The sequence below is a fragment of the Bactrocera dorsalis genome, chromosome 3, assembly GCF_023373825.1.
Source record: "Bactrocera dorsalis isolate Fly_Bdor chromosome 3, ASM2337382v1, whole genome shotgun sequence".
Taxonomy (NCBI): Eukaryota; Metazoa; Arthropoda; class Insecta; order Diptera; family Tephritidae; genus Bactrocera; species Bactrocera dorsalis.
Window position 1 is genome coordinate 87,888,501 of NC_064305.1, and position 26,162 is coordinate 87,914,662.

Here is a 26,162-nt window from a genome sequence, read left to right on the forward strand (position 1 = left end):
ATATTTTATTTCCACATTTCTTGGTTATGTATATTATTTAGCTTTCTTTAAACTGGTTTATTCTTATATTTTCGTCATCTTATGGGCCGCTAGAACCACATGACATTTTATATAGTTTTCGTATCAACAGTGAAGGAGATAGGTTGGAAGATTGAGAACAATCCCTCTCGGGCCCGCAGTTCTAAGAGTTCGCTCGGCGCTCTGCAAGAACTTTTCGCAGATTTTTTCTCCAAGAATTCTAGTCGATATATCTTACAGGGTTTGTACGGAAAGTAATGAGATTAATTTTTTTCGGAGCGTGCGCGCACCGATTGGATTAGATAGAGAGCGTTCCTTACTAACGAACTAGCGGCTGAACAGTTGTCTCCGAGCACCTGGAGAGTCAGGACAAACACTTCCGTGCTACATATTACTGTGAGTGGTGCAAGCCGAAAAAGCAGCGTTCGTTAGAGCAGAAGTACACGATTAAATTCTGAGTGAAACTCGGTAAATCTGGGACAGAGACGTTATTATCAAGCAGGCTTACCCAGATGCAGCAATGCTTTAGCAAGAAGTGGTGTGTTTCGGTGGAAAAGCCTCTTTGGAGGGCCGGGAAAAGGTGTCTGATGAAGACCGGAAAAATGAGCAAATTCAAAATGAAAACGATGATCTTTCCTGGACACACCGTCCACGCCAAGTTTTACGTGGAAGTCCTTAAGAGACTCAAACGAAGCGTCAATCGGGTCCGACAAGACATCGCAGCCGATTGGAAGTTACACCACGACAACGCACCGGTTCACACTGCCTCTCTTGTGAATAGCTACCTAACCAAGGCCGGCATTCCAACGCTTCTGCAGCCGCACTACAGCCCAGATGTGGCTTTCAGGACTTATTTTTGCTTTCTTGCTTAAAAAGGCCGATGAAAGGCAATCATTTTGAGACGACAGAGGGGGTCCAAGCAGCATGCACCTCGTCTCTCAGGGCTATTCCGAAGAATGCTTTCCGTGTCGCCTTCAATGCTGGAAATCGCGCTAGCAGCGCTGCATTGAGGCAAGAGAAGCATATTTTTAAAAAATTTTAACGATTGGTTCAATAGATTTTTTTAACTGGACTCAATCCTATTACTTTCCGGACCAACTCTGTACATAAGTAAAGCAGGACGCGTACAATAATAAGCGGATCTAGAAATGGCAGATTGGATCTATCATTTAAGTGGACATATTTCGCCTTACTGGCGGTTCTCCGTTCTCTACCATATTTCCTACAGTGCCAGTAATGATATTTACTTCCGCTACTGTTCTAACGCTAGGCTAGTATAGTGGCTATATAAAGGGTGATTTTTTAAGAGCTTGATAACTTTTTTTTTAAAAAAAACGCATAAAATTTGCAAAATCTCATCGGTTCTTTATTTGAAACGTTAGATTGGTTCATGACATTTACTTTTTGAAGATAATTTCATTAAATGTTGACCGCGGCTGCGTCTTAGGTGGTCCATTCGGAAAGTCCAATTTTGGGCAACTTTTTCGAGCATTTCGACCGGAATAGCCCGAATTTCTTCGGAAATGTTGTCTTCCAAAGCTGGAATAGTTGCTGGCTTATTTCTGTAGACTTTAGACTTGACGTAGCCCCACAAAAAATAGTCTAAAGGCGTTAAATCGCATGATCTTGGTGGCCAACTTACGGGTCCATTTCTTGAGATGAATTGTTGTCCGAAGTTTTCCCTCAAAATGGCCATAGAATCGCGAGCTGTGTGGCATGTAGCGCCATCTTGTTGAAACCACATGTCAACCAAGTTCAGTTCTTCCATTTTTGGCAACAAAAAGTTTGTTAGCATCGAACGATAGCGATCGCCATTCACCGTAACGTTGCGTCCAACAGCATCTTTGAAAAAATACGGTCCAATGATTCCACCAGCGTACAAACCACACCAAACAGTGCATTTTTCGGGATGCATGGGCAGTTCTTGAACGGCTTCTGGTTGCTCTTCACCCCAAATGCGGCAATTTTGCTTATTTACGTAGCCATTCAACCAGAAATGAGCCTCATCGCTGAACAAAATTTGTCGATAAAAAAGCGGATTTTCACATTTCGAACCGAACACTGATTTTGGTAATAAAATTCAATGATTTGCAAGCGTTGCTCGTTAGTAAGTCTATTCATGATGAAATGTCAAAGCATACTGAGAGCATCTTTCTCTTTGACACCATGTCTGAAATCCCACGTGATCTGTCAAATACTAATGCATGAAAATCCTAACCTCAAAAAAATCACCCGTTACATGTATGTGTTTTTTATACTCACGAGCACTTTTAAGTTATGTACTTTTAAATCCTTTGTAAACTCATCGATGTAGAGGCTTGAGATAATCCACTGACGCGATCATATTGAAAATTCTCCGTAAATCCTTGTACCTCCCAAGCTGGTGGAATTTGAAGCCGCTAGAGTTTGCTAATACGAAATACATATGCCAGCTCTCTCTCTCTCTAATGATGTGATATTTTTATTGTCTGTATGTAAATGTTCTCCAAACACTTATTTTCGTTTTACACATAGCAACTCCCAAACCTCGACTTATCGATTATCAGCAGAGGTTCAGCTCTCTTTCTCTTGGAAGTTTTTGTAGGAATACAACGGACAACAACAAGCAACAACCACAACAAACGACGCAAACGCGCACCAATACACCGTGTGCCACAACAACACAACAAAAACCAAACTCTTTCCGGAATCTCTGTTCATCAGTTCTCAGTAATAACAAAGTTTCGAGCGTGCAACCGCTACCGCCAAATAAGAACGAAATAGTGGCGAATAATGCGAGCAATAGCCCCTCTCCAATACCTGTGATACTTTGCGGCTTCATGCAGGGCGACTTCTTCGGTTCGAATTTTTCACTGCCTCAAACATCGACATGCGACGAGACGCGTGATAGTGAACTTTACAATCGGGCGCAGTACCTCGAGCCGCGCCTACTGGCCAGTGTGCATGACAAGCGCGGCAATAGTGTGCGTGAGGGACGATGTCGCTTCGGTGGTTTGACCATTGGTGGCGCCGGCGGCGGTGTCGGAGGTGTTCCACGTAGACGTGCTGGATGCACAGAGAGTGGGTACTCGTGTAGTAACCTTATGGATAGCCTTTGTAGTCGAAATTGCTGTACTCAAGCAAATAGTATGTATAGCTAATGTGGCCGCAACCGTTTCTAAAACGAAACTTGTGCTCACTACAGTATTCAAGCTGTGTAGAAACCATGCTAGAACCCAAAAACACCCGAAAGTGTCTACGAAAATAAAACGGTTATTATTTAGTGTGTGTTGTTATAAGTCAAATATTATTTGTTTTCCAAATATTTTCTTATTTTGTATAACAAATAGAGAACTTTTGGACTACTACCTTTGTTGTAACTGTATTTGATGTTTCGGTATTCTCAATTCAGACTGATCTTGCGCTCGTTAGTGCATACTCGGCGCAAACTATGTCTTCCTCATTTAGCTATTTAGTTGAATTCGTCAGTAATCTTACTACACCCCCACATATATTATTACTAAACTATTTGCCCACATACTCGTGCCTAACTAATTATGCCATAGGAACTCTCATTACATATTTACTCTACTTACTCTATACTCGTAATTGTAAGTTTCATTGTTGTTGTACAATATTTGATTTGTGTGGTCGTAAAATTGTGATCAATGTATTTTCGTAAATTTGTACATACTATTTTTATTTTCGTCTTTTCTGCCATTTTTTCTCTGTATGCAGATGAAGACGAGGAGCCGCGATATACGCAATTGACGAGTCAACATAAGACGGCCATACGATTCATCAGAAAGGTAAGCACCGCAGAGTAATCACATTCACAGCGTGTACTAAATTACGAAGCGTAATGAAGTACTGTACAGTTAAGCACCAATGATTTAATTAGTACAAGGGCATTAAATAATAAAAAGTGGATCTGGTAGTAAACTTAGTCCATGTGGGTCAGGAGGAAAAAGTTGATACAAAAAATCTAATGCACTCGGAAGCATCATCATCACTTAAGAGACCAAAACCAAAGAATGGTGGGAAAATACCAAATGGATCAAAGCGCAGCTTTTGAACAGCTTCCTTAAAGTCTTTTGTTTCTCTTGCGTTCCGCTTGAATTTCAAGTTTCGTTAGAGCGCCTCCAAAGATTGATATCTGCGGTTTTTATGATCCTCCGCAATAAAGCACACGCTCGAGAAGCAATTTAGATGCATTTTACGAATATTTATGATGAATATTTATATGAATCTACGAGTTGAGATGGCTTTTAAACAACTGTAATCACTTTTATTTTCGCAGCTGAAATACTTTGTGGCTCGGCGCAAATTCAAAGAAGCTCTCAAGCCGTATGACGTTAAAGATGTGATGGAACAATATGCAGCGGGTCACGTGGACCTGCTAAGTCGGGTCAAAAATGTGCATGCAAGGTAACGGAAAAAAATATAAAAATTAAACTTGTATAATTGAAACATTTTTTGATATTTTTAGACTCGACCAAATCCTTGGCAAGCAAGGATCAAAATCAAAAGATGTTTACGCTTCTAAAATTAGTTTAGCTTCGCGAGTAGTCAAAGTAGAGCGACAGGTAAGAAATAAGCTTTAAGTAGAAGGTGGGTACAAAATATATTAATTTTTTTATGTTATAATTGCGCTTATTTGCTGCACGAATCCTGTAAAAAAAATACAATTTTAAGCCATTAAGGGGTTACATCCACTTGCTAGCCATACTTTAAATTCCCTTGATCCATTAGCCGATCTCCGGGGAGACCTCCGAAAAATGTGTATGTCGGCGAGGAAGCTTAAAATTAACCGGAATCCAAAAACCGAATAAAAATATTATAACTATACATAGATGAATTCTATACAGTTGCAGATCAAAGGACTAGAAAAAATATTTATTTGGCAAAATGACGACTTCCCAAAGAACTCGTTTTATTTTGTGTGAAAATTTACACTTCAGAGTGGCTAAAAAAATAAAGATTCTGCATGAAAAATCTTATTCCTTCGATGAAGCCAAGAAGTTCGTTTAAATATTTCTAGTCGATCGGTCCTGCATCGGTCAGAGAAATTTTCCTTTCTGACTCTGAGAAGTTCGTTTCGAGAAAAACGCGATTAAAGTTTTAGGTGCGGATTATGTTACAATACATTAAACAATTATTACAAATATACTCGTATCTCCGAAACTTTAGGATATTCCTGTCGAGGTTCCTTACTTTAAACAAACAAAAAACACAGAGACTTCAAATTTAATGGAGAATGTTTATTATCATTCGAAAGAACACTCTTTGGAATTAATTTTTTGAAAATTATCTCTTTCAAATGTTGGCCCAGGTTACGTCTCAGATAGTCTATCCGTTGAGACCAATTTTCGAAGACTCGTTTGAGCATTTCAACTGGTAACTGGCGAATAACACGAGTGATGTTTTGCTCCAAGGCCTGAATCGAAGCGATGCTGTCCGCAAAAGCTTTAGACTTTACATACTCGTATGTACCCCCAAAGGAAAAGTCTAATGGTGTGGTATCACACGATCTTGGTGGCCAATTTACCGGCCCGAAACGCCAAAAACGTGAAATTATCTGCTGACCGAAGTGTTCTCTCAACATGCGAAGAGTGGGAAGTGGCGCCGTCTTGTTAAAACCAAATGTCGCCGAGATCACGAACTTTAATTTCAGGCATCAAATAGACGGTTATCATGGCGTGCATCATACCGATAATTCCACCGGCCCACAAACCACACCAAAAGTTTTTTTTGAATGAAATGGCAGCTCTTGAATCTCTTCAGGCTGCTCTCTTCGCTCAACAAGATTTGGCTCGAAAACGTCAAATCTTCTTGGAACTCTTCAAGAGCCTATAAAACGAAGCGATGTATCTTAGGAAGATCTTGCACAAACTTTTTGTGTACGCTTTCAATGTAAGATCTCGAAGTCGTTCCATACGTCAGTTCGAGTTGCTGCTATATGTTCTTCACTGCGTACCGAACATATTCTATTCGGTCGAATATTATCCAATAATTAATGCTAAGACTTGAGATGGGTGATAATGATGATGAGTGATGAGTGGATATAATTCTTTAAAACATTTAGAAGACCATGTGGCTATACAAAAAAGTAGTATAAAAGCGTTTTAAGGATTGAAAGGAAAATGTACAAAAAAGTATTTTTTTACTCACATTGCATATTTTCACTGCAAATTATTTATTTTTTATAACATGACTTCTATAATCCTTAGGTCGCTGATATTGAAGAAAAATTAGATGTACTTATTAAAGCTTATATGGAGGATCGTGAACGCTTCTTAGCACTTCCATTGTCTACACAGCCTGTAGTTAAACATTCCAATAATAACAATGAAGATCACTCGAAACGGGGCGATTGGGCGACGGGCAATAATAAACCTAGTAATAGTAATAATACTAATAGTACACATGCGACAATCAGTGCTAGAAGAGATTTCTTCTCGGCGACGAAAATCGGGGTCAGGGATGACAATAAGGTAAGCGAAGTGTACAAATAAAAATATAAATAAAAAAAACGAAATTAAAATTGTCTTAAGTATTTTTAAGAGTCGTATTCTCAATGTCTGGTTGGCTACCGTCTGTCAGTTAAGTTCTGATTAACTCGACCAAGTATGCTTTTGCGGTAAACCAGACATTCAGAAAAGGACACTAAGTATTAATTTTTTATCAATAATTGTAACTGTTATAATCGATCTGTATATTGTAGGTTTCCGATGCGCGTGCGTTTGCGCCATCCTTCGATTTAGCGTCGGTTAGTCCTTTTAAACTATATAGTGATAATGCCATATCCGAAATAGAAAATCCAAAAAAACGTGTAACTCTAAGGTGAGTAATTTACATGAAATATAAGTGTTTACAGTTAATGATTTGTACATATACAATTCCACTCAGATCCGCCTCCAATCCTTGTGATAGAGGAATTTATAAAGAAGATAATTTTGCTATAACGATACCTGGTCTAAATGAACCCTTAAGTAGTAGCCTAAAACCGAATTTACGAAAGGAAAACTCAAGTAAGTTGCGAATGAACTCTACTCTCTAAGTTTATGATCTATCTATCTAAATCAAAACTATTTTTCAACATTTTATTCTAGTTATACTCATCGATGAGGTTGAAGACTTCGAAGAGGAGGATCTTAATTGCGAAGGCGAAATGGATCATTACCCCTCATGGGAGATCGATAGTGATGCCGGTGCTAATGTTGATCTCGATTGCGAAGTGGCGGCAGAAGATACCGCTCTGCTGCAACAAAGATCTCATACGAAAATTATTATTACTTCCGTTACGCCTGTAAGTTGTTATAAGCATTAACAATTATTATTTAAATACAATAAATAATGCATTTCTTATCTTATCGTATTTCAGGTAAGCTCAGCAAATAATCTCACAGATTTAGATAATGAATCCGCGGACACGCCTACAAAATCATCATTACTTTTCCCGCAATCTGGTTAAATAGTAGAAATTAAATTTATTTATTTTTTTCTTGTTTATTCCATTTGTGTTCAGATTTAAGTAAAAACAATTTTTTAACTAAAACAAAAGAAAATTTAGAAAAGTTAATAAAGCAAATTTTAAAACTCATTTAAATAGGAAATTAAAACGAATAAAATTATTTAATTAAAGAAAATTGTGTTTTACTTAGTTAACTTAAATATTGGTATGTCTGATGGATGTTTATGAAAAGAGAAATATTGAGTTTATTATTCTGAAAATGTGTGTGAGCTACATACATATACCATTGCTAGAAGCAAGGGGGTACTTCTTTTTTAGGATTTTTTTCTTTTTTATGAAACAGTTAAACTTTATTTTTAAAGCCCAATGGTACATTAAAGTCTGACATTTCAAGAATATTTTATTAAATTTTCATGGAGGTAAATATTAAAAAACACGACAATGGCAGTAATTAATCTGGACCGCTGCTGAAAAAGTTGAAATCTGAAAAGATTACCTACGTATGGATATCGTTAAACAGTCGCTTTGCTGGGGAGTTTTACGAATTTTAAATTTTTCACTTTTTGGCAACACTTTAAAGGGAAACATGCCAAATCATTATTTTTTCTTATAGTATAGGCTTGTTCTTGCAAAAGTTAACATAATTAATTATATTATACGTTTATTAAGATTTAGAACTAAACTTAAATAAGTTATTCCTTTACGTTACGTTACGTTATTACGTTACGTTACGTTATTACGTTACGTCGACGAACTCACTTAAAATTTAACAACGATACATAAGTTTTTTTTATTATTAATCAAAGCAACCCTGTGCATATGTTGCATCCATCGTAAAATTGGCTGCGGTTGATTGTGCTTCAATAAGAAAATTTTCGTCGTATCTGCCGCAATTGCAATTGTAACGAGACCAAAACAAATAGCGCTTTTGCGTTGCTGCCAAAGAAAAAGTGAAAAGTGAAAATAAATATTGCAGAGTTTTCTGTTGAAACACGTCATATTCTTGGAAGGTAATTAAAAATAGAAAATTCTTTACAAATTCGTTATAATTCGCAGCAGTGTCATATGTTTTCGTAAAACTGTGTTAAAGATGTTTCTGGAGAATTCATTATCGTTGCTTTCGCTTAATTCTGGTTGCAACAAAAGCCAATTAGTATGATTTTTATGTGTATATAAGTGAATTGATAAAGAGGGGATTAACAATATTATTTTTTTATATTTGCTCTATGAAAGCCAACTGTTGTGGTCTTCCACATCCCATGAGTCATTTCTTCTGTAATCAATCTTTCTCTTACACATTACAATACTACACCGCATAAAAACGATGCTATCTTACGGGTGTGAACAGGGCAAGGTAAAGGCAGTTTGTGGAAAAACTCGTATTAGCAGAATATAAAAATGCTTTAGTATTGGATTTAATGTCGTCACTGCTATTGCGAAATTTGATAAAACGGAAAACGATAAATATGTGAACTATTTAAATTTAGAAACAGATATGCATATATTCAATTGACATGACTATCAACTAGACTTGAGGGATATTCATTTGGACTCCAAAGCTTATTAATATATTATATATTCATATGCATTACTTAAATGTAATATTTTATTAATTTAACTAATATTTATATTAATGGATTACATACTTTTAATATTTTGCAGGTATTTTAAAAAAAGTCTAACTCCACTTTAATCTATAAGCAAAAAATATGGGTAAGTTATACGAGGCCACAACCAAATAATCTCGCTTTTCTTTTTTTATACATCCCCAATTAGACATTCATAGTTTAAAAAAAAATACATCAATAATTGGAAAATCAAAAACAACTGTTTTGAAATATTTGAGAACGTCTCATTATCCGGAAATCAATACACGTTACTAGTAATGTCGTGGCAGGCTGGCCCAACGTATCAAGGTTAATTTAAACTTTTTTTTTAACTCAACTACTCAAGTAGTTTGTAGTTGCATGTTTCAAGTGATTGTTATCATTAAATTACTTACAGTGAATTCAATGTGTCTGCATAATTTAAGCAATACAAGTTAAAGATACTTTAATGAAATGCTCTTAGTTTAGCCACATGTAATTTATACTACTCATATACATATGTATGTGCCTACTTATGTACGCACATGTTCCAGAACTGATAAAAACATTAAGAAAACAACTGTCTAAACACTTTTCATATCCATTAGATATATCTATGTACATACATATTTATATACACATTTATACCTTAATGATAAGATATCGTCGGCGAAGCTATTAACGTTACGAAATTTAAATTGCTACAACAATTCATAAACATCAAAACGAAAAATTTTCATAAATTCATATACATACGTACATACATGTAGATATTTTCGTTGAGTGCTCGAAGTTTTTTGCCTATGCATTTGTGCTTGAAACATTTGTATTGTCCATTCCTTTTATTTCCATTCTAATGTTCTCATTTGTTAAAGCATTTTGTTAAAAAGTTTTCAATTATGAATTAATCATACAATTCAATGAACTTTAATTTACGTAACATGTCTTACAAATTATCATCACAGACCCTAACCAGCAATATTATGGCGGTTATCCACCTCAAGGAGGTTATCCACCACAAGGCGGCTACCCCCAAGGGGGCGGTTATCCACCACAGGGTGGTTACCCACCCGCAGGGGGATATCCACCAGCAGGAGGCTACCCACCTGGTGGTTACGCCCCACAACCCGGCTTTGTCGTGCCTCCACCAGCGGGCGGTGGCTATGGCGCCTACGATGATCCCGAAGGTCAACCAAAGAATTTCTCTTTCGATGATATGAGCATACGCAAGGGATTTATTCGCAAAGTCTACATGATACTTATGGTATGTTAAACGTTTACTTACTTTACTTGTGAAAATATTAATATGTATTTTTTTAATGAAACAGGGTCAATTGGTTGTAACTTTTGGTTTTGTAGCTCTGTTTGTATTCCATGAACCCACCAAACAATTTGCATACAGAAATCCAGCTATATTCTGGGTAGCGTTGGCCGTTTTGCTTGTAACAATGATCTGCATGGCTTGTTGCGAGAGTGTACGTCGTCAAACTCCGATGAATTTCATTTTCCTCGGTTTGTTCACACTAGCAGAATCGTTTTTAATGGGAGTTTCTGCAAGCCGCTATGCACCCAATGAAGTAAATTTACGATTATCTCTTTCCATTAATATATTTATTAAAATCTTTCTATTTTCAAATGCTTCAGGTACTTCTAGCAGTCGGCATTACAGCTCTGGTTTGTTTGGCCCTAACATTATTTGCCACTCAAACCAAATATGACTTTACCATGTGTGGAGGTGTATTAGTTGTGGCTATGGTTGTATTCCTTGTATTCGGTATTGCGGCCATATTCATCAAAGGAAAAATCATAACACTGGTTTACGCATCCATTGGTGCGCTACTCTTCTCTATTTACCTCATTTACGACACTCAACTCATGATGGGCGGCGATCATAAGTACTCGATTAGCCCAGAGGAATATATTTTTGCTGCGCTTAATCTGTACTTGGACATTGTAAACATCTTCATGTACATTTTGACAATAATAGGCGCATCCAGAGACTAGGAGTAAATGTATTTAAAGCTTATATTGCTAAAGCAGCTGAAAAACACCAGTTGCAGAATCATTTTCTATATGTTTCCATTTTCAAAATTTATTTTCTAGCATTATACATGCTCACCAGTTTTTGAACTTATAATATGTACTGGTATATGTGAAATTTGTGAATCTCAAATCAAATTAACTTTTTAATTTATACTGTGCTATGTACAAAGCTTTTATTATCATTAACCATTAGTGCGTCGAATCTATTGTTCAACATTTTTTCAAAAATTATAGCACAGTTGTCAACACGTGTGGTGATTTTTCCAAAACAATAACTCAGTGTAAAGACTAATAATTGAATATGAATATTTACCGGTGAAAAGCATATTACTCTCTTTAGAGAATAACAGTAGAAACCAGAGAGAACATTGACCAAAAAGTAAAAAAAAACAAAAACATTTATTGGAACTGTTACAATAATATATGTATGTAGGTATTTATGCACCTACTTAATGAATATTTGCTAATCAACTATTGTTTTGTTTATTAAGATAATTATTATTTTTTTATTATATTGTTAACTGTAGTACATATTCAAAATTATTTAATAAGATGAACGAATCTTCAATATTTTAGGCTTCATACTTGCAAAATACGATATTATCAAAAGTAAGTAATGATGACACGAAACTATTCGCTTATTCCAAAAAAAGGGAAATTGTTATTGCTACCAAATCATAGTCGCTATAGAGAATTCCCGCTGAACGGTTTTCAAACACGAATGACAAATGCAAAAAGGATTTATTTATCGATTTATTAAACTGTATGTACTAAAAAGTCCTATTGAAAATGAACTAATGAAAACCGTTGAAATCAACATAAACCTATGTACATTTTGTTGGTTAATAACTGAATTAATGTAATAAATATATATATGCAACTTCAAAAAATAACTTACAATAAAGTATTTATTCTATATAAAACTTTTTTTGTTGTATATAAATAATACAAGAAATAAACTGCGTAAACTTTCATGGATAAGGCTAACTAAACGCCTCGTTTGTACTCTTTGAATACTATTATATAGCATTGATTTTTAGAAATTTGTATACAGAGTACATTAAGTTTGCCACGAAGATTGTAACACCCAAAAGGAAGCGTCCGAGTCACTACATAATATATATGTATGTACAAAAATGATGGGCGTGACGAGATCGGTAAATTAAGCCATAAGTCCGTATATACACAAGTATAGACGATAAATAGTCTCCCTGCTTTTGAGAAATCGCTCTGAAATTTTGCGCCCTTTCTTTTTTTCACAAAGAAGCTGTTCATTTGTCGGAACCGCCGATATAGCTGCCATACAAACTGAACGATCAAAAGCACGTTCTTGTACGAACATTTTTTCTCGTTGACTAGATATCTTCACCAAAGTTTGCATGGATTGTTTTCCAAGTTAAACGGTGAAATCTCCGAGCAAATTGTACTGATCGGACCACTATGCCAAATAGCTGCCATACAAGCTTAACGATCAAAACCATGCTAAAGATCTTTATATCCTTTTGTGCTATAAAATACCCCTCGTATTATAGCCTAGGTGCAGCTGAAGTTAAAGTTTCTTTTTGTTTTCATTTAATTCCAGAAATTACTTTAGTTTAAATTTACAATTGCGCTCTCGTTTTTCTTTCATAACATTCCCACAAGCACACTGGAATCAGACACTCTTGGGAATGTTTATCAATGCGTTTCGTTATCAGCAGATAAGCTAAATACTTTATCACAAATTGTGCTGGAATGGAACACCTGCGTGTCTTAACTATTACGGTGGATACACGACTGGAGAAGCGACAGTACGAATTTAAACGCTCGCTGCAACTCATTACATTTAACGCTCCTTTATCAATTTTTTTAAATAAAATTTTAAAGTTCCGTAACCAAAGTGAAAAATGTACCAAGGCAAGTATAGATACAAATACGTTTACAAGAGTGCAGTAAACACATAGGGGAATCCCAAGTGCAAAGATTACAATACTGTGGCTAAAACTTTACCAGGAATCAGTGTCAAGATATGAAATACATATATGTATACTGGTACCGAAAGATTAGTAATCAATACAATGTGTATCACTAGCGGTCATAAGCTTGATACTATTTTATATTAACTAAGTGATTAACAAGGCAAGAGTATGAGTCATGGTACAAGTACATAGTATGTATATTTTGAAAATTGTTGCTACTTCTGTTTCTAACTACCGACTTACACAGGTATTACATTCATACATGTGTACATACATACATATATACTCGGCATGTTTATTTTAAGCTTTGCTTTCTATTCGCAAGTAGTTGGACGTATTCACCTTAAATGGATGAGCTTAGTTCATGCTAGTATGCTCTAGAAAAGTTAGAAATTGATTTCTTGTATATGCAGACATATGTACAGTAGTGTGGATTAAAATAGCAACATCAAAAGGCGCCAGCTCATCGCGAGACCTGTGTTATAGAGCACTATACACTTTTTTGTATAGAAAATACTCCATAACTCGGACGGACGCATTCGCTATTTACTTTTTCTTACTTACATTATTTTTAACATTTTCAATACTGAATGTGCTAATGGTTTGTAGTGTGAACTCCAGACCAATCTACACAAAAAAATCATTACTTGGGTTCATTCTTCTACCGCGACCTCTTCTTCAAGATTTTATATATTTTTAGAGAAGTACAAGAAAACAACCGGCGTATTTACATATGTATTTACATATGCATAAGCGTCAGGTGTTTGTACCAACCAAACACATACATATGTATAATACATTTAGCACACCCTGTAGCAGTAATTCATTCATAAACGGATTTTATTACTTCCTGTCGCCGCAAAAAATTCAAAATACTGAGCTAACCGCACTGTAGTTTGTAACAACTGTGATTTAACCCTCTATAACTCAAAACCTCCAAATTAACTATTTTTAGTGGAATCGGTTAGTTTTATGGGAAAAATATACAGAAATTATTATTTTTTTTTTTACTTTTTATTTATAACACATATAACACAAAAAAAGGGAGTGTACAGCTTACAGGAAACAATGAGTAACAGTGATAAAGAAAGTGGGCAAAATTATGAGTAAAATGGAAATCCTTTAGGACAAATGAAAGTTCTTGAAACAATTATTGTTTTTGGTATAGCATAAAGCTAACCCGCACTTTTCACACACCGTGTGAGTGAACGCGGCACATTTCGGGATTTTGCATCGGATTTTTTTTCCGCACATTGAGGCCAGTGCCCGACTTTCACTGAAGAAAAAGCTTCATTGGAAAAAAGTAACGGCACTTAGTTTGTTTTGCTTATGCTTGATTAGAGGAATGGAGTGTAGACTACATTCTACATTGCTTGACAAGACGAAAAAAATTACTACGAGTAGAATTTAGAAAGGTGAAACGGTTTGTTGCCTGTGGTCTACCATACGTTATAGAGGGTTAAGCATTTTGCACTCAATGTTATGCTGAAAATAAAGTTCTTATTGCTTTTGAATGGAATAGAGCCCTGCTTCTGTTTATAATTTGCACCACACCACACACCACCACGCTACACCAGCACATATACATACATGCACGTAAACGCACAAACCTTAAGCACACACACTCATAAATTTAAGTGAATTCTTATCACTTTACGAATTATTTATGCTAATCTTTAATTACAAAAACCACAAAAACATACAAATCAAAATTTCAAGAAAATAAGTTTAGTATTACAGAAAAAAGAAGTTGATTTTGATCGATCAGTTTATATAGCATCTACATATATTCTATAGTGGTCGGATTTGAAAAATTTGTTCGAAAATTTTATCGTTGTCTTGCACAATTATGTATGGCAAAATTCATGAAGATATCTCGTCAAATAAAAAGTTTTCCATATGATATACTATAGTATATGAGAAGTTTCTTGGAGAGAAAAGGACACACATTTTCAGATCGATATCTCAAAAACTGATTTATGCAGATAGACGGACATCGTAGTAGTAATAGTTGGAATTTATAATTGTGCTATATGGGAAATAGGCGTGGTTATTGTCCAATTTCGCTCATTTTCACAATGCGACATGGAATTATGAAAAGAATACCACATAACAAATTTTGTCGAAATCGGTAAGTCGGGTCCCGAGATATGGGGTTTCACCAAAAAGTAGGCGGTGCCACGCCTATCTTCCACTTTTTATCCCAGTCCCTATAGAGCGCTGTCATACCATTCCGGCGGCAAATTTTTGCGTCTCTGACGCATTTAGTTATTGATTTATCGCGCCTTTAGTAGTTTTGAACAGTACCGTTATATGGGGAGTGAACGGGATTTTCATTCGATGTCGTCCATTTTCATACTAAAGATAGGAGTTCTTGTAATATTTGTGCTGAGCGAATTTGGTTCTTTAGTGGTTTAGGAGATACATACATTAAACTTATTATAGGGCGGGCCATGCCCACTTTGTCAAAATTTTTTATCCACGGTGCCCTTGCTACTGTGATCCTCTGTGCCAAATATGGGTTTATATCTTAATTTAGTGCTTAGTTGTTAGACAGTCAACCGGATTTCAACTTTTCTCGCCATCCTGATCATTTATATATGTATATATAAACATATATCTATCTCGATTAGTTTTAGGTGATACGTACAACCGTTAGGTGAACAAAACTATAATATTCTCAAGCAACTGGTTGCAAGATTCATTCAAATTCTCGGCTTGATTCAAGAACTTTTGCGAACTCCTCGATCTTATAAATCATTTCGATGATAATACTGATCTTTGCACTGATCTTTTTCTTTAGAATCTCCTACAAAAAGCGCATACCGCATCGAGACAGAAGATGAATATATTCGCAAAAGACCGTTGTAAAGTTTCCATCAACTATTTAGTATAAATTTTGAGGAGATGATAATTTTTTATTAACCACAATACACTCAAACACACCAACAAAGCACACGAATAATGCACTCTTCACACATACAAAACACAACTCATCATAACTCGTGTACTAATTTCTTCTTAGCCGCTTATACAGATCACAATTACGATGCTGAAGGTGCGAAAAGCTTCTCCTTCGACGAAGAGAGCATACGAAAGGGCTTCATACGCAAAGTCTATTCGATACTAATGGTATGCGATACATGCTTCACTTATTTGGAAATTTAATTGACATATTCTCTTTTCAGGTGCAATTGCTTATTACTTTCGGCATTATCGCGATCTTTGTATACGTAGATGCAGTCCAGGATTGGGTTCACAAGACGTCATGGATATTTTGGGTGGCGTTGGCAGTGCTCTTAGTAACCATGATATGCATGGCCTGCTGTGAGAGCGTACGCCGTCAAACACCGTTAAATTTTATATTTCTATTTCTATTCACATTGGCCGAGTCTTTTCTACTTGGTGTAACAGCCACCTACTATGCGGCCAGCGAGGTAAGGGAACTTTGCTTTCAACATTTCAAAAATGATAGACATGTATGTTCTTAGGTTATGATGGCCGTTGGCATCACAGCTGCTGTATGTCTCGCTTTGACACTGTTCGCTTTCCAAACGAAATGGGACTTCACCATGTGTGGTGGCATTTTGTTGGTGGCCATCGTTGTATTCCTCATTTTTGGTATTGTGGCGATTTTCATACCCGGCAAAGTGATAACCCTTGTGTACTCATCCATTGGTGCATTAATCTTCTCTATCTATCTGATCTACGATACACAGCTGATGATGGGCGGCAAGCATAAGTATGCCATTAGTCCGGAGGAGTACATCTTTGCGGCGCTCAATCTTTACCTGGATATCATAAATATCTTCATGTATATATTGGCTATTATTGGCGCGGCCCGCAACTAAATGGTCAACTTTAGTTTACATAATAGAGATTTTTTTTATTTAAGAAAAGTAATTTGTGTGCAATAGAACAAACACTTTAAAATAAATATTTTAATTAAATTTAAAGAATTTGTGCAGAAAGTTATTTATTTCGTTATCAATTTAAAGGTCAAAGTTCTATCATCTACACGCAATTTACCCCATCTTACATTAACCGTTCAGTTACGTAAATTATTCTGCCGTTAAATCTTATTTGGTCCATCACATTACAGTACATACCATCTGATGAAATTTGACTCAGACAATGCCAATTAGAGTGGACCCGACAGTTTTTTTACGACCTTTCTCTGGCGGTTTTCACTATGGAAAACAGGTCCTTCTCCACCTGGTTTTTCCAATGGAGTAGAGGTCTTTCTCGTCCTCTGCTCATCCCCGCCGAGTACTGCATCAAAAACTTTCAGAGCTGGAGTGTTTTCGTCGAAACCATAAATCTTCCGCAGAACCTTTCTTACGAAAACTCGTAACGCCGACTCATCAGTCCGAAGTAGCACCTGTTGACAAGAGTTATTCTGCGTTAGATTTCGAGCCTGACATTGATGTTGGTGTTAACCCTGGTTCCAAGATAGACGAAATTATCTACAACTTCGAAATTATGACTGTCAACAATGACGTTGGAGGCTAACCGCGAGTGCGACGACTGTTTGTTTGATGACAGGAGATATTTCGTCTTGCCCTCGTTCACTGCCAGACCGGGGAATACCAAATTCCGACATCGTGGCATATAGACAGCTCCTTTTCGTGCTGTCCAAAGTTCGATCATAGTTCAACCGCAATTTTTTTGACAGATTGAGTTGATATCGGCAATACCGAATTTTTTAACTGCGACTAAAATGCAGTTGGCTTGAAAACCGCAATTGGGGTATAAAATATACACATTCTTATGGACACAGTCATCTAGTCGTGCAGCTGACTAAATAACTGTGTCCATAAGAACGTGTGTATTTTAATATTTGACAGACGTCGCCTGAAGTCTGCCGCCTCCTTCGTGGATATATGACTGAAGAACCGACAGTACGTATTTAAACGCTCGCTGTAGCACATAGCAAATTAACGCTCCTATCATTTTTTTAAATAAAATTTTAAAGTTCTGCAACCAAAGTGAAAAATGCAACAAGGCAAGTATATATACAAAGACGCATACGAGAGTGCAGTAAACACTTCGGGGAATCAAAAGTGTAAAGTGTAAAGAAGACAATACTGTCGCTAAAACTCTACAAGTAATCAGTGTCAAGATATATTTCATTATATATGTAAATATGTACTGATACCGGAAGATTAGTGGTCAGTACAATATGCATCACTAGTGGTCGTAAGCTTACAATTCATGCTAGTATGATCTAGAAAAGTTAGAAATTGTTTTCCTAAATTGATTGATTGAAATAGCAACATCAAAAGCGCCAGTTTATCGTGAGACCTGTGTTATAGAGCACTATAAACTTTTTTATATAGAAAAAATTCCATAATTCGGACGGACACATTCGCTATTAGATTAGCCTTTTTCTTACTAACATTAATTTTAAAATTTTCAATGCTGAATGTGCTAAAGGTCTGTAATGTCAACGGCAGACCAATCTCTACAAAAAAGGGATTACTTGGGTTCATTCTCCGACTCTTCTGTCGCGAACTCTTCTACAAAATTTTATGTAAGGGATGTTCGAGCCTCAATCACTGCTGCAGTATGTATAACAAGGCAACTTAATTGAGACAAAAATGTTGCAGTATAAGTATCAACTGAGTATCTGCAAAAAAAGCCATAGCGCACTGTGGCCGATTTTCCTGAAAAGCTTGCCAAAACCCGATTTTTTTTTTTTGAAATTATCAAGTTAAAGCTTAAATGATCTTCAAGGGCTCTGCTGTGTACTGTCAAGAAAGCTGAATGAATTTTCATGCGTATTTTCCGGGTTAGAGTCGGTCGAATAATCACGTCTCGGAGTTACGCCCGTCAAGTGTCCCGAGTCTTTAATTGCGCGCAGTTAAAAAAATCTCTATCCAGTGATTAAGAAAAGATTTTTCTATATCCAGTCCAATGGAGGGTGTTAATGAAGGTATATGTAAGATATTATATGAATCATTTGCTCTGAATAAAACAAATTACTGTAAAATCATACGTCAAACCACAAATATGTATAACCAAATTTCGTTTCTTTGCCGACTTTAAAAATGTATTAATGGAGATGAGTGGTCAACCAATGTTTTACGTGTCGGCTACAGTATCATTTATTGATATTTGTAAAATTCTCGTGCAACGAGGCACCACTGCAGTTTTAATGTCCGTTTTAATTTCGTCTTGCGTTGGAGACCCTACAGCGCGTGCTGAGAACAAACTGCAGTCGCATCGAATTTTTGATCTCTTGAGTACTTCCTAGCAAATGAATAGGAAGTTTTTGAAGAAAATTTGATCTTTCACAGTATATTAAATTACTATACTGGTATAATATATTAGGTTATAAATAAGTAGGGACGTAGAGTGCTTTTTCTGTGCGCAGGGCAAATTAAAATTGTGGAGTGCCTTTAAAAAACCCAATGAAAATTTTAATGATACAGCTGTTTCTCATATTAGGTACTCAAATTGGATTATATTCTTCTTCATTCTAAATTACATTCATGTAAACCTTGAAAGTCCGATGATTTTTAGAAGAAAATGGGATGGTATTTGTGTAAAATTAGAAACAGTAAATTGTCTTTCAATTTTTAAGTGCCTCTAATAAGAAAACTCGAGGAAAACTGCCTTACTTGCTTTTGTAGATAAAAAAATTTATGTAGGCAATTAAATTGTAGTTGTTTTAGGATTACTCGTATGATGATTACATTTTTTGTAAACGATTTGAATTATTCCTTTCAGAAACTATCAATGCTTTACAGTGCAGTCACCTAACATATTTGATGCTTTGTACAAACAAATGCATTTGAACCGAGGCCACAAAACTAAGATTCTAAGATTACGCACACTCATAAAATATAGTGAATTCTTATCACCTTATGAATTATTTTGGCTAATCATTACTCACAAAAACCACAAAAATATACAAAACAAAATTTCAAGAAAATAAGTTTAGTATTACAGGAAAAAGAAGTTCAATGTTACAAAATTACATTAGGGGTATTCTCTTGCTCTTGCAAAACCCTTGCACGCTGCACGAATTGCAAAATTTTCCACTTGGTGCAACGGCACAATAACAAACGCACGCAGAAAATTATTTGCAATGGCTGTAAAATATGTCAGACCAAAATCCATGTTTATTTTCGTGCAATGACACGTAAAAATATAATTGCAACCCTATTTTAGCTGTCATTTTACATAAAGACATATTACGCCGTTAAATTGTTGAGGAAGTTAAGTTTTAAATAGAATTTTTAATTAAATCTATATACATATATAAAAGAAAGTTGATGTTAGTTACACCATTTATAACTCAAGAACGGCTGAACCGATTTGGCTCAAAATTGGTGGAGAGGTAGCTTAGAATCAGGGTAAGGACATAGGATACCTTTTATCTCTTTATGTCAAAATTTAATACAACTCATAAATACAAAAATTATATTTTAAATCATAAGCATTTGTTCAAAATTTATGTTTGTAGGAATCATTTAAATATATGCGTACAATTTTAAACAGTCTTCTCAAAAATAATACAATTGCTAAATATTTGGAATAGAAGAAAAGAACTGCAACCAAATACGCAGTATAATAGATTATAACTGGCTCAGTAATCAGTCGTTGAGTATGTATTATAGCACGTGCTTCCCAAAAGGCTGATGTCATAACCTTTCCCGCCGTCTTTTTCGTTTTTGCTCGCCTGAGAACCGGTTCATCACGTGCAGTCCACTACAATGACTGTCGATTGGACTCCAGTGGGAAATGATGGAGCTATGTTTCTATCACTGACGAAAAATTCTTTAGAGAGCACTTAAACACTTCTCAGAATCAGTTATTCGTCGTTTTTGTTGGATTATGAACTTGCGAGGCACCTACTTTGCTCATTTCGCCTGTTTCCAGGTTAGCAAATATCTTTTCAACGGTGGATTTCCCTGAGCCCAAATTCAACAGTATTTTCCCCAAAAAGCCAAATGCTTTATTAACACACGAAATGATTTATAATCCATTTTTTTGTAAACTAACACAAGTTGCTTCACAAAATATTATATCTCATTAACTAATAGTTATAATCCAACTAATAGAAATCATATAGATGGTAGTAGTATTATCTATGTATCAGCCACAGTGAAGCGTGGACGGGTCCTCTAGTTATAAATATTTGTTACAGTTTTTTGTTAAAAATTAATGTAGAAGGTGCGCCAATTCACAATAGTCATTCTCAATAAATTGACCGCATCAGCCGTTTATATATCACTAGATTTTGCAATGGGTGCTCTCTTGACCTTGCATATTTCGGTATAGAATTTTTGGTATCACCTCTGATCAGAATTCGGTTTTCAGAAAATGCATGTTCTGTGATCCACTTAAAAAAAATCAGATTCATAATCACAAATCCCTGATGCAAAATACAAAGTTATCACGTATACTTAACTCTAAAGCGAAACTCAGATGGCTGTTAGACTTTGTGAGCTTGCTTAAATGAACTTTACAAATACCACTTTACACATTTCGGTGATAAAACTGATCTCTGAATCGATTTTCTAGAAATTTCTTCAAAAGCTTTTACAAAAAATGCTTGGATATACTTCTGAGACAGTAAAAGAGCATATTCGCAGAAAATATTTTATCTTTTTGAAGAACGCCTTTGTAAAGTTTCCATCAACTATTTAGTATACATTTCAAGGAGATTATCATTTTTTATTAACAAAAATACACTCAAACACACCAACACATCATAACTCGTATACTAATTTCTTCTTAGCCGCTTATACAGATCACAATTACGATGCTGAAGGTGCGAAAAGCTTCTCCTTCGACGAAGAGAGCATACGAAAGGGCTTCATACGCAAAGTCTATTCGATACTAATGGTATGCGATACATGCTTTACTTATTTGGAAATTCAATTGACATATTCTCTTTTCAGGTGCAATTGCTTATTACTTTCGGCATTATCGCGATCTTTATATACGTAGATGCAGTCAAGGATTGGGTTCACCATAATATATGGATACTATCCATATCGTCGGTAGTGATCTTGGTAACCATGATATGCATGGCCTGCTGTGAGAGCGTAAGCCGTCAAACACCGTTAAATTTTATATTTCTATTTCTATTTACATTGGCCCAGTCTTTTTTACTTGGTGTATTAGTCACCTACTATGCGGCCAGCGAGGTAAGGGAACTTTGCTTTCAACATTTCGAAAATGATAGACACATGTACATAAGTATGTGTTTAGGTTATGTTGGCCATTGGCATCACAGCCGCTGTATGTCTTGCTTTGACACTGTTCGCTTTCCAAACGAAATGGGACTTCACCATGTGTGGTGGCATTTTATTGGTGGCCATCGTTGTATTCCTCATTTTTGGTATTGTGGGAATATTCATACCCGGCGAAGTGAAAACCGTTGTGCACTCATCCATTGGTGCATTAATCTTCTCTATCTATCTGATCTACGAAACACAGCTGATGATGGGCGGAAAGCATAAGTATGCCATTAGTCCGGAGGAGTACATCTTTGCGGCGCTCAATCTTTACCTGGATATCTTAAATATCTTCGTGCATATAATGCGTCTCGTAAATAAATGACCAAATTTAGTTTACATAATAGAGATTTTTTTATTTAAGAAGAGTAATTTGTGTGCAATAAAACAAACACTTTAAAATAAATATTTTAATTAAATTTAAAGAATTTGTGCAGAAAGTTATTTACTTTGATATCAATTTAAAGATCAGGGTTCTATCATCTACACGCAATTTACCCCATCTCACATTAACCGTTCAGTTACGTAAATTTATTATTATTATTCTACCGTTAAATCTTATATGGTCCATCACATTACCGCACATACCATTTGATCAAAATTGCGTCAGACAGCGCCAATTAGAGCACGACGTTCCTGGCGGTTTTCACTATGGAAAAACTTTAGTTAAAAATACGTATATAAATGAAATGTTATGTTTCCGAAGGAATAGTGTCTACAAAATCGTTGAAAATGTAGCAAAAGTATTTTTTACGAACTTCTACTTTATTATTTAGCATTCAATGAAGGTCGACAACTTTTCTCATGTGAGTCATCCATCCATCGATAACATCGTAAAAGTAACAAAACAAAACAGTATTTGAAAATCATCGTGTTGGCACCACCGAGATAACAGACGCTCTCAACATCTCTTATGGATCGACTCCACACATTTTCGTTAATGTTTTATGTATGAAGCGTGTCAACGCTAGACCCGTAGCAAAAAAAAACTGAAACTTTTACAAAACCGAAGTCGAGTAGAGGTCGCCAAAGAGCTGCTTGCCAACGTAGCTGAAGACTCTACACATAATTACTGGTGACGGAACGTGGGCTCATTAATATGATGTACGTGGAAACTGTCCAGCAATCTAACGAATGGCGTTCTAAGCGAGCTGAAGGGCATCCCAGCCGAAGCTATGTATGTACTAAAATACGAGTCATGTATGATCAGATTGTATTACAGTGCCTCCTAAAGAATTATTAAAAATTCAAATATTTCGGACAAATATGGTCAATACTATCGCTACAGCAACTCGAATCGAGTAAAAAATTCGAGGGATTGTTTTAGTAAGCTGCATTATATATGTACATACAATGTTTGCAAGTGATACAGATTCTTTAAGCCAGATTGAAACTCCCTCAAAGACATACCACGGACTGAAGGATCAATCTACATGAACTCTCCGCACTGCTCCAAAAACAAATCATGGGAGTATATATAGTACTTAGACAATGAAAGCATGTCTGTATGTAATTATTAAAAACTTAAGTTCATCAATGACGATTGGAAAATAGTTCAAAATGTGTAAATAAATCACGAAATATTGGAAGTTTCTGACAGCACATTCATTTTTTTCTTCAACGTTTTGTTTGACGAAAACGGGCTTAGGAACTTGGAGAGAAAATTAGTCACAACTTCTGATATATACAGATTGTTTGCATGAGTCGTCAGAATTTATTAAACAAAATGCAAAGACGCGATTTAGAAAGTTTGACATTTGAAGATTTCGACGACAAATATGTACGGCATGCGTTTATCACGAAGGTGTTCGGTATTATTGCGGTGAGTATGAATAGTACGATGGTAAAATCACTTCCGAACCAATGATATGCGCCAATAAAATGTTTACAGGTTCAACTCCTCATAACATTCGGTATTATCTTCGCGTTCGTTTACGTAGATGCGATACAGGATTTCGTGGACGAACGTCCTTGGCTGATGTGGGTGGCATTGGGTTGCATTGTCGCCATCATGATACCGATCGCGTGCTGTGAAGGCGTTCGTCGCAGCTTTCCCCTAAATTTCATACTACTTATACTCTTTACGTTAGCCGAGTCATTTTTGCTAGGTTGTATTGCCATCAGGTACTCGCCGGATACGGTTAGTATTCTACAACATAAACGATACACTTATGTAGATATCAAGAGTTATAATACAATATTCCAACATTTCAACACAGGTCCTATATTCGCTGGGCATAACGACGCTCGTTGTTCTCGTGCTCACCGTGTTTGCCATGCAAACCGCCATAGACTTTACCGCCTGTGGCGCCATCCTCTTAGTTGGCTCAATCATTTTACTTATAATCGGACTCGTAGCCATATTTGTGCCTTCGCGTACGCTCTTGATAGTTTACTGCTCGCTTGGAATTCTCATATTCTCCTTCTATCTGATCTTTGATATACAAATGATGTTGGGCGGTCAACATCGGTACGCGATCAGTCCAGAGGATTATATATTTGCAGCGCTTAGCATTTACATCGATATTGTCACAATATTCATGTATATACTAAGCCTAATGGGACTCGTAGACAGCTAAATTAAAAAAATACAATAATGCAAAGGAGTTTGGAATGACCAATTGCTAATCATTTTATATTATATATTATGTAAACTTATTTTGTTGAATATTACTTTTATAATGTTTAATTTAAATAAATGTATTTAAATAATAAAAAAATACTGGTTTTTTAGTTTTATATATAGAATTATTGGTCTGATCCGCTTCTGCGTTAACCTGTTGTTCTCTCAGTGACCCCTATTGCTGGTTAATCTTTAATGATGATGGATTTATTGCTTCTTTTAGTCGCTGGAGTGCAGCGTTGCTTTGAATACAGGAATATAAAAAAATTAGTAGAAATTTGATTAGAAATACGAAAAGACTTTTTCGACTACCCGATTTTAAATTTCATATAATTGTTTGTAGGATTATCGATATTCTGTGAGAAAAAAAAACATTAATTATCTCGTAATAAACAAAATAGTTGTCTAACATGCACACATAATAGTTAGATGAATACCTTCATTATGGAACTAATAATAGTACAAGGCTAAGTGAGTGTAATGCCTTATTGCATTTTCCAGTTGTCTACGTTCAAATTATCCGGTATATATAAACAAACCTACAAACATGCATGAGTTTGGAAAATAAAAATACCAATTCATTTAGATGCATGCTTTGTATTGCAAATAAAAAATAATCTCGCAAAAAGTATTCGCAGCAACCCAGTAGTTGATTGAGGTTTTGGTTTTCGCAACTAAAAATGAATTCAAAAGAGTTTCTAGTTTTCATAGTTTTAGTTTTGAGATCCGCGTTCAAATTCAATACAATGTTGAGAGACTTCCTTCAACAACCGAACGGCATGAATCGGTACACCGTGGCCGCCTTCCATTCTAGCGCTGAATCTTTGGCCCTCCTGGATCAACAACCAAAAAATACGGCTGCGAGATTCGTAAAATTTCCTTTGAACTACTTGCTCTTATCGCAGTTCATTTCGCCGCAATTGTAGTAGGCCCTTCCAATAGCCTGATATAGTGTGTGGTTTTTATCATTTTGGATGCATTTTGCCAAAGCTATGCGGAGGAAGTCGAAATGAAATCATCTATGTACTTTTATCTCTTTTGCTCAGCTTTTTCCTAGTCGAATGGCTGAAATAGCTCGTTAAAAATACCTTCGGAGAACTTAGAAAAATGGCTGGGAAATTCTTAATTCTCACTTTAGCTCGCCTTCGAACGGATGTTCTTTGGCTACCCAGAGAATACTTGGTCTAGGACCGGAAGTGTACAGATGACTTCATCCTCCTCCGTTAGTTC

At 35.9% G+C, this 26,162-nt stretch overlaps 5 protein-coding genes across 17 annotated transcripts in view; all 5 read left to right on the top strand.

The window, feature by feature from the left end:
- The window catches only part of LOC105229487 (potassium voltage-gated channel subfamily KQT member 4), a 61,981-nt gene extending 54,335 nt beyond the window's left edge, over positions 1-7,646 (top strand). For 5 of the 10 annotated variants that reach the window (XM_049451856.1, XM_049451858.1, XM_049451857.1 and 2 more), the window contains 9 exons: positions 2,533-3,144; positions 3,736-3,806; positions 4,298-4,425; positions 4,487-4,583; positions 6,228-6,491; positions 6,722-6,840; positions 6,907-7,028; positions 7,110-7,306; positions 7,382-7,646. In XM_049451856.1, the coding sequence (XP_049307813.1) occupies positions 2,533-3,144; positions 3,736-3,806; positions 4,298-4,425; positions 4,487-4,583; positions 6,228-6,491; positions 6,722-6,840; positions 6,907-7,028; positions 7,110-7,306; positions 7,382-7,471 (1,700 nt within the window). In that variant the 3' untranslated portion in view covers positions 7,472-7,646. The remainder of the gene's footprint in view (positions 1-2,532; positions 3,145-3,735; positions 3,807-4,297; positions 4,426-4,486; positions 4,584-6,227; positions 6,492-6,721; positions 6,841-6,906; positions 7,029-7,109; positions 7,307-7,381) is intronic. The other 5 variants (XM_049451859.1, XM_049451861.1, XM_049451860.1 and 2 more) reach the window with 2 other exon arrangements.
- Positions 7,647-8,323: 677 nt separating this feature from the next.
- LOC105229418 (protein lifeguard 1) lies at positions 8,324-12,023 on the top strand. Of its 2 annotated transcripts, none has more exons than XM_011209700.3 (5): positions 8,324-8,481; positions 9,248-9,387; positions 10,023-10,321; positions 10,386-10,634; positions 10,702-12,023. In XM_011209700.3, exons 2-5 carry the CDS (start codon positions 9,357-9,359, stop codon positions 11,059-11,061), a joined length of 939 nt encoding a protein of 312 aa, XP_011208002.1. In that variant the 5' UTR covers positions 8,324-8,481; positions 9,248-9,356; the 3' UTR covers positions 11,062-12,023. The 2 variants fall into 2 exon arrangements, with proteins under 2 accessions (XP_011208002.1, XP_011208003.1); XM_011209701.4 differs by lacking the exon at positions 9,248-9,387 and adding an exon at positions 9,134-9,184 and having other exon boundaries at positions 8,331-8,481.
- An 835-nt stretch (positions 12,024-12,858) lies between these two features.
- On the top strand, positions 12,859-17,006 carry LOC105229417 (protein lifeguard 1). 2 transcript variants are annotated; one of them, XM_011209699.4, is made up of 4 exons: positions 12,859-12,996; positions 16,096-16,190; positions 16,247-16,495; positions 16,550-17,006. In XM_011209699.4, the coding sequence occupies exons 1-4, from the start codon at positions 12,987-12,989 to the stop codon at positions 16,907-16,909; spliced, it is 714 nt and encodes a 237-aa protein (XP_011208001.1). In that variant the 5' UTR covers positions 12,859-12,986; the 3' UTR covers positions 16,910-17,006. The 2 variants fall into 2 exon arrangements, with proteins under 2 accessions (XP_011208001.1, XP_011208000.1); XM_011209698.4 differs by having other exon boundaries at positions 12,860-12,996; positions 16,084-16,190.
- On the top strand, positions 12,859-23,201 carry LOC105229486 (protein lifeguard 1-like). 2 transcript variants are annotated; one of them, XM_019991513.3, is made up of 4 exons: positions 12,859-12,996; positions 21,820-21,914; positions 21,971-22,219; positions 22,284-23,093. In XM_019991513.3, exons 1-4 carry the CDS (start codon positions 12,987-12,989, stop codon positions 22,632-22,634), a joined length of 705 nt encoding a protein of 234 aa, XP_019847072.2. In that variant the 5' UTR covers positions 12,859-12,986; the 3' UTR covers positions 22,635-23,093. The 2 variants fall into 2 exon arrangements, with proteins under 2 accessions (XP_019847072.2, XP_019847071.2); XM_019991512.3 differs by having other exon boundaries at positions 12,860-12,996; positions 21,808-21,914; positions 22,284-23,201.
- Positions 23,202-23,677: 476 nt separating this feature from the next.
- LOC105229416 (protein lifeguard 1) lies at positions 23,678-24,953 on the top strand. The gene is made up of 3 exons (XM_011209697.3): positions 23,678-24,131; positions 24,201-24,449; positions 24,529-24,953. The coding sequence occupies exons 1-3, from the start codon at positions 24,009-24,011 to the stop codon at positions 24,886-24,888; spliced, it is 732 nt and encodes a 243-aa protein (XP_011207999.2). The 5' UTR covers positions 23,678-24,008; the 3' UTR covers positions 24,889-24,953.
- The last annotated feature ends 1,209 nt before the right edge of the window (positions 24,954-26,162 follow it).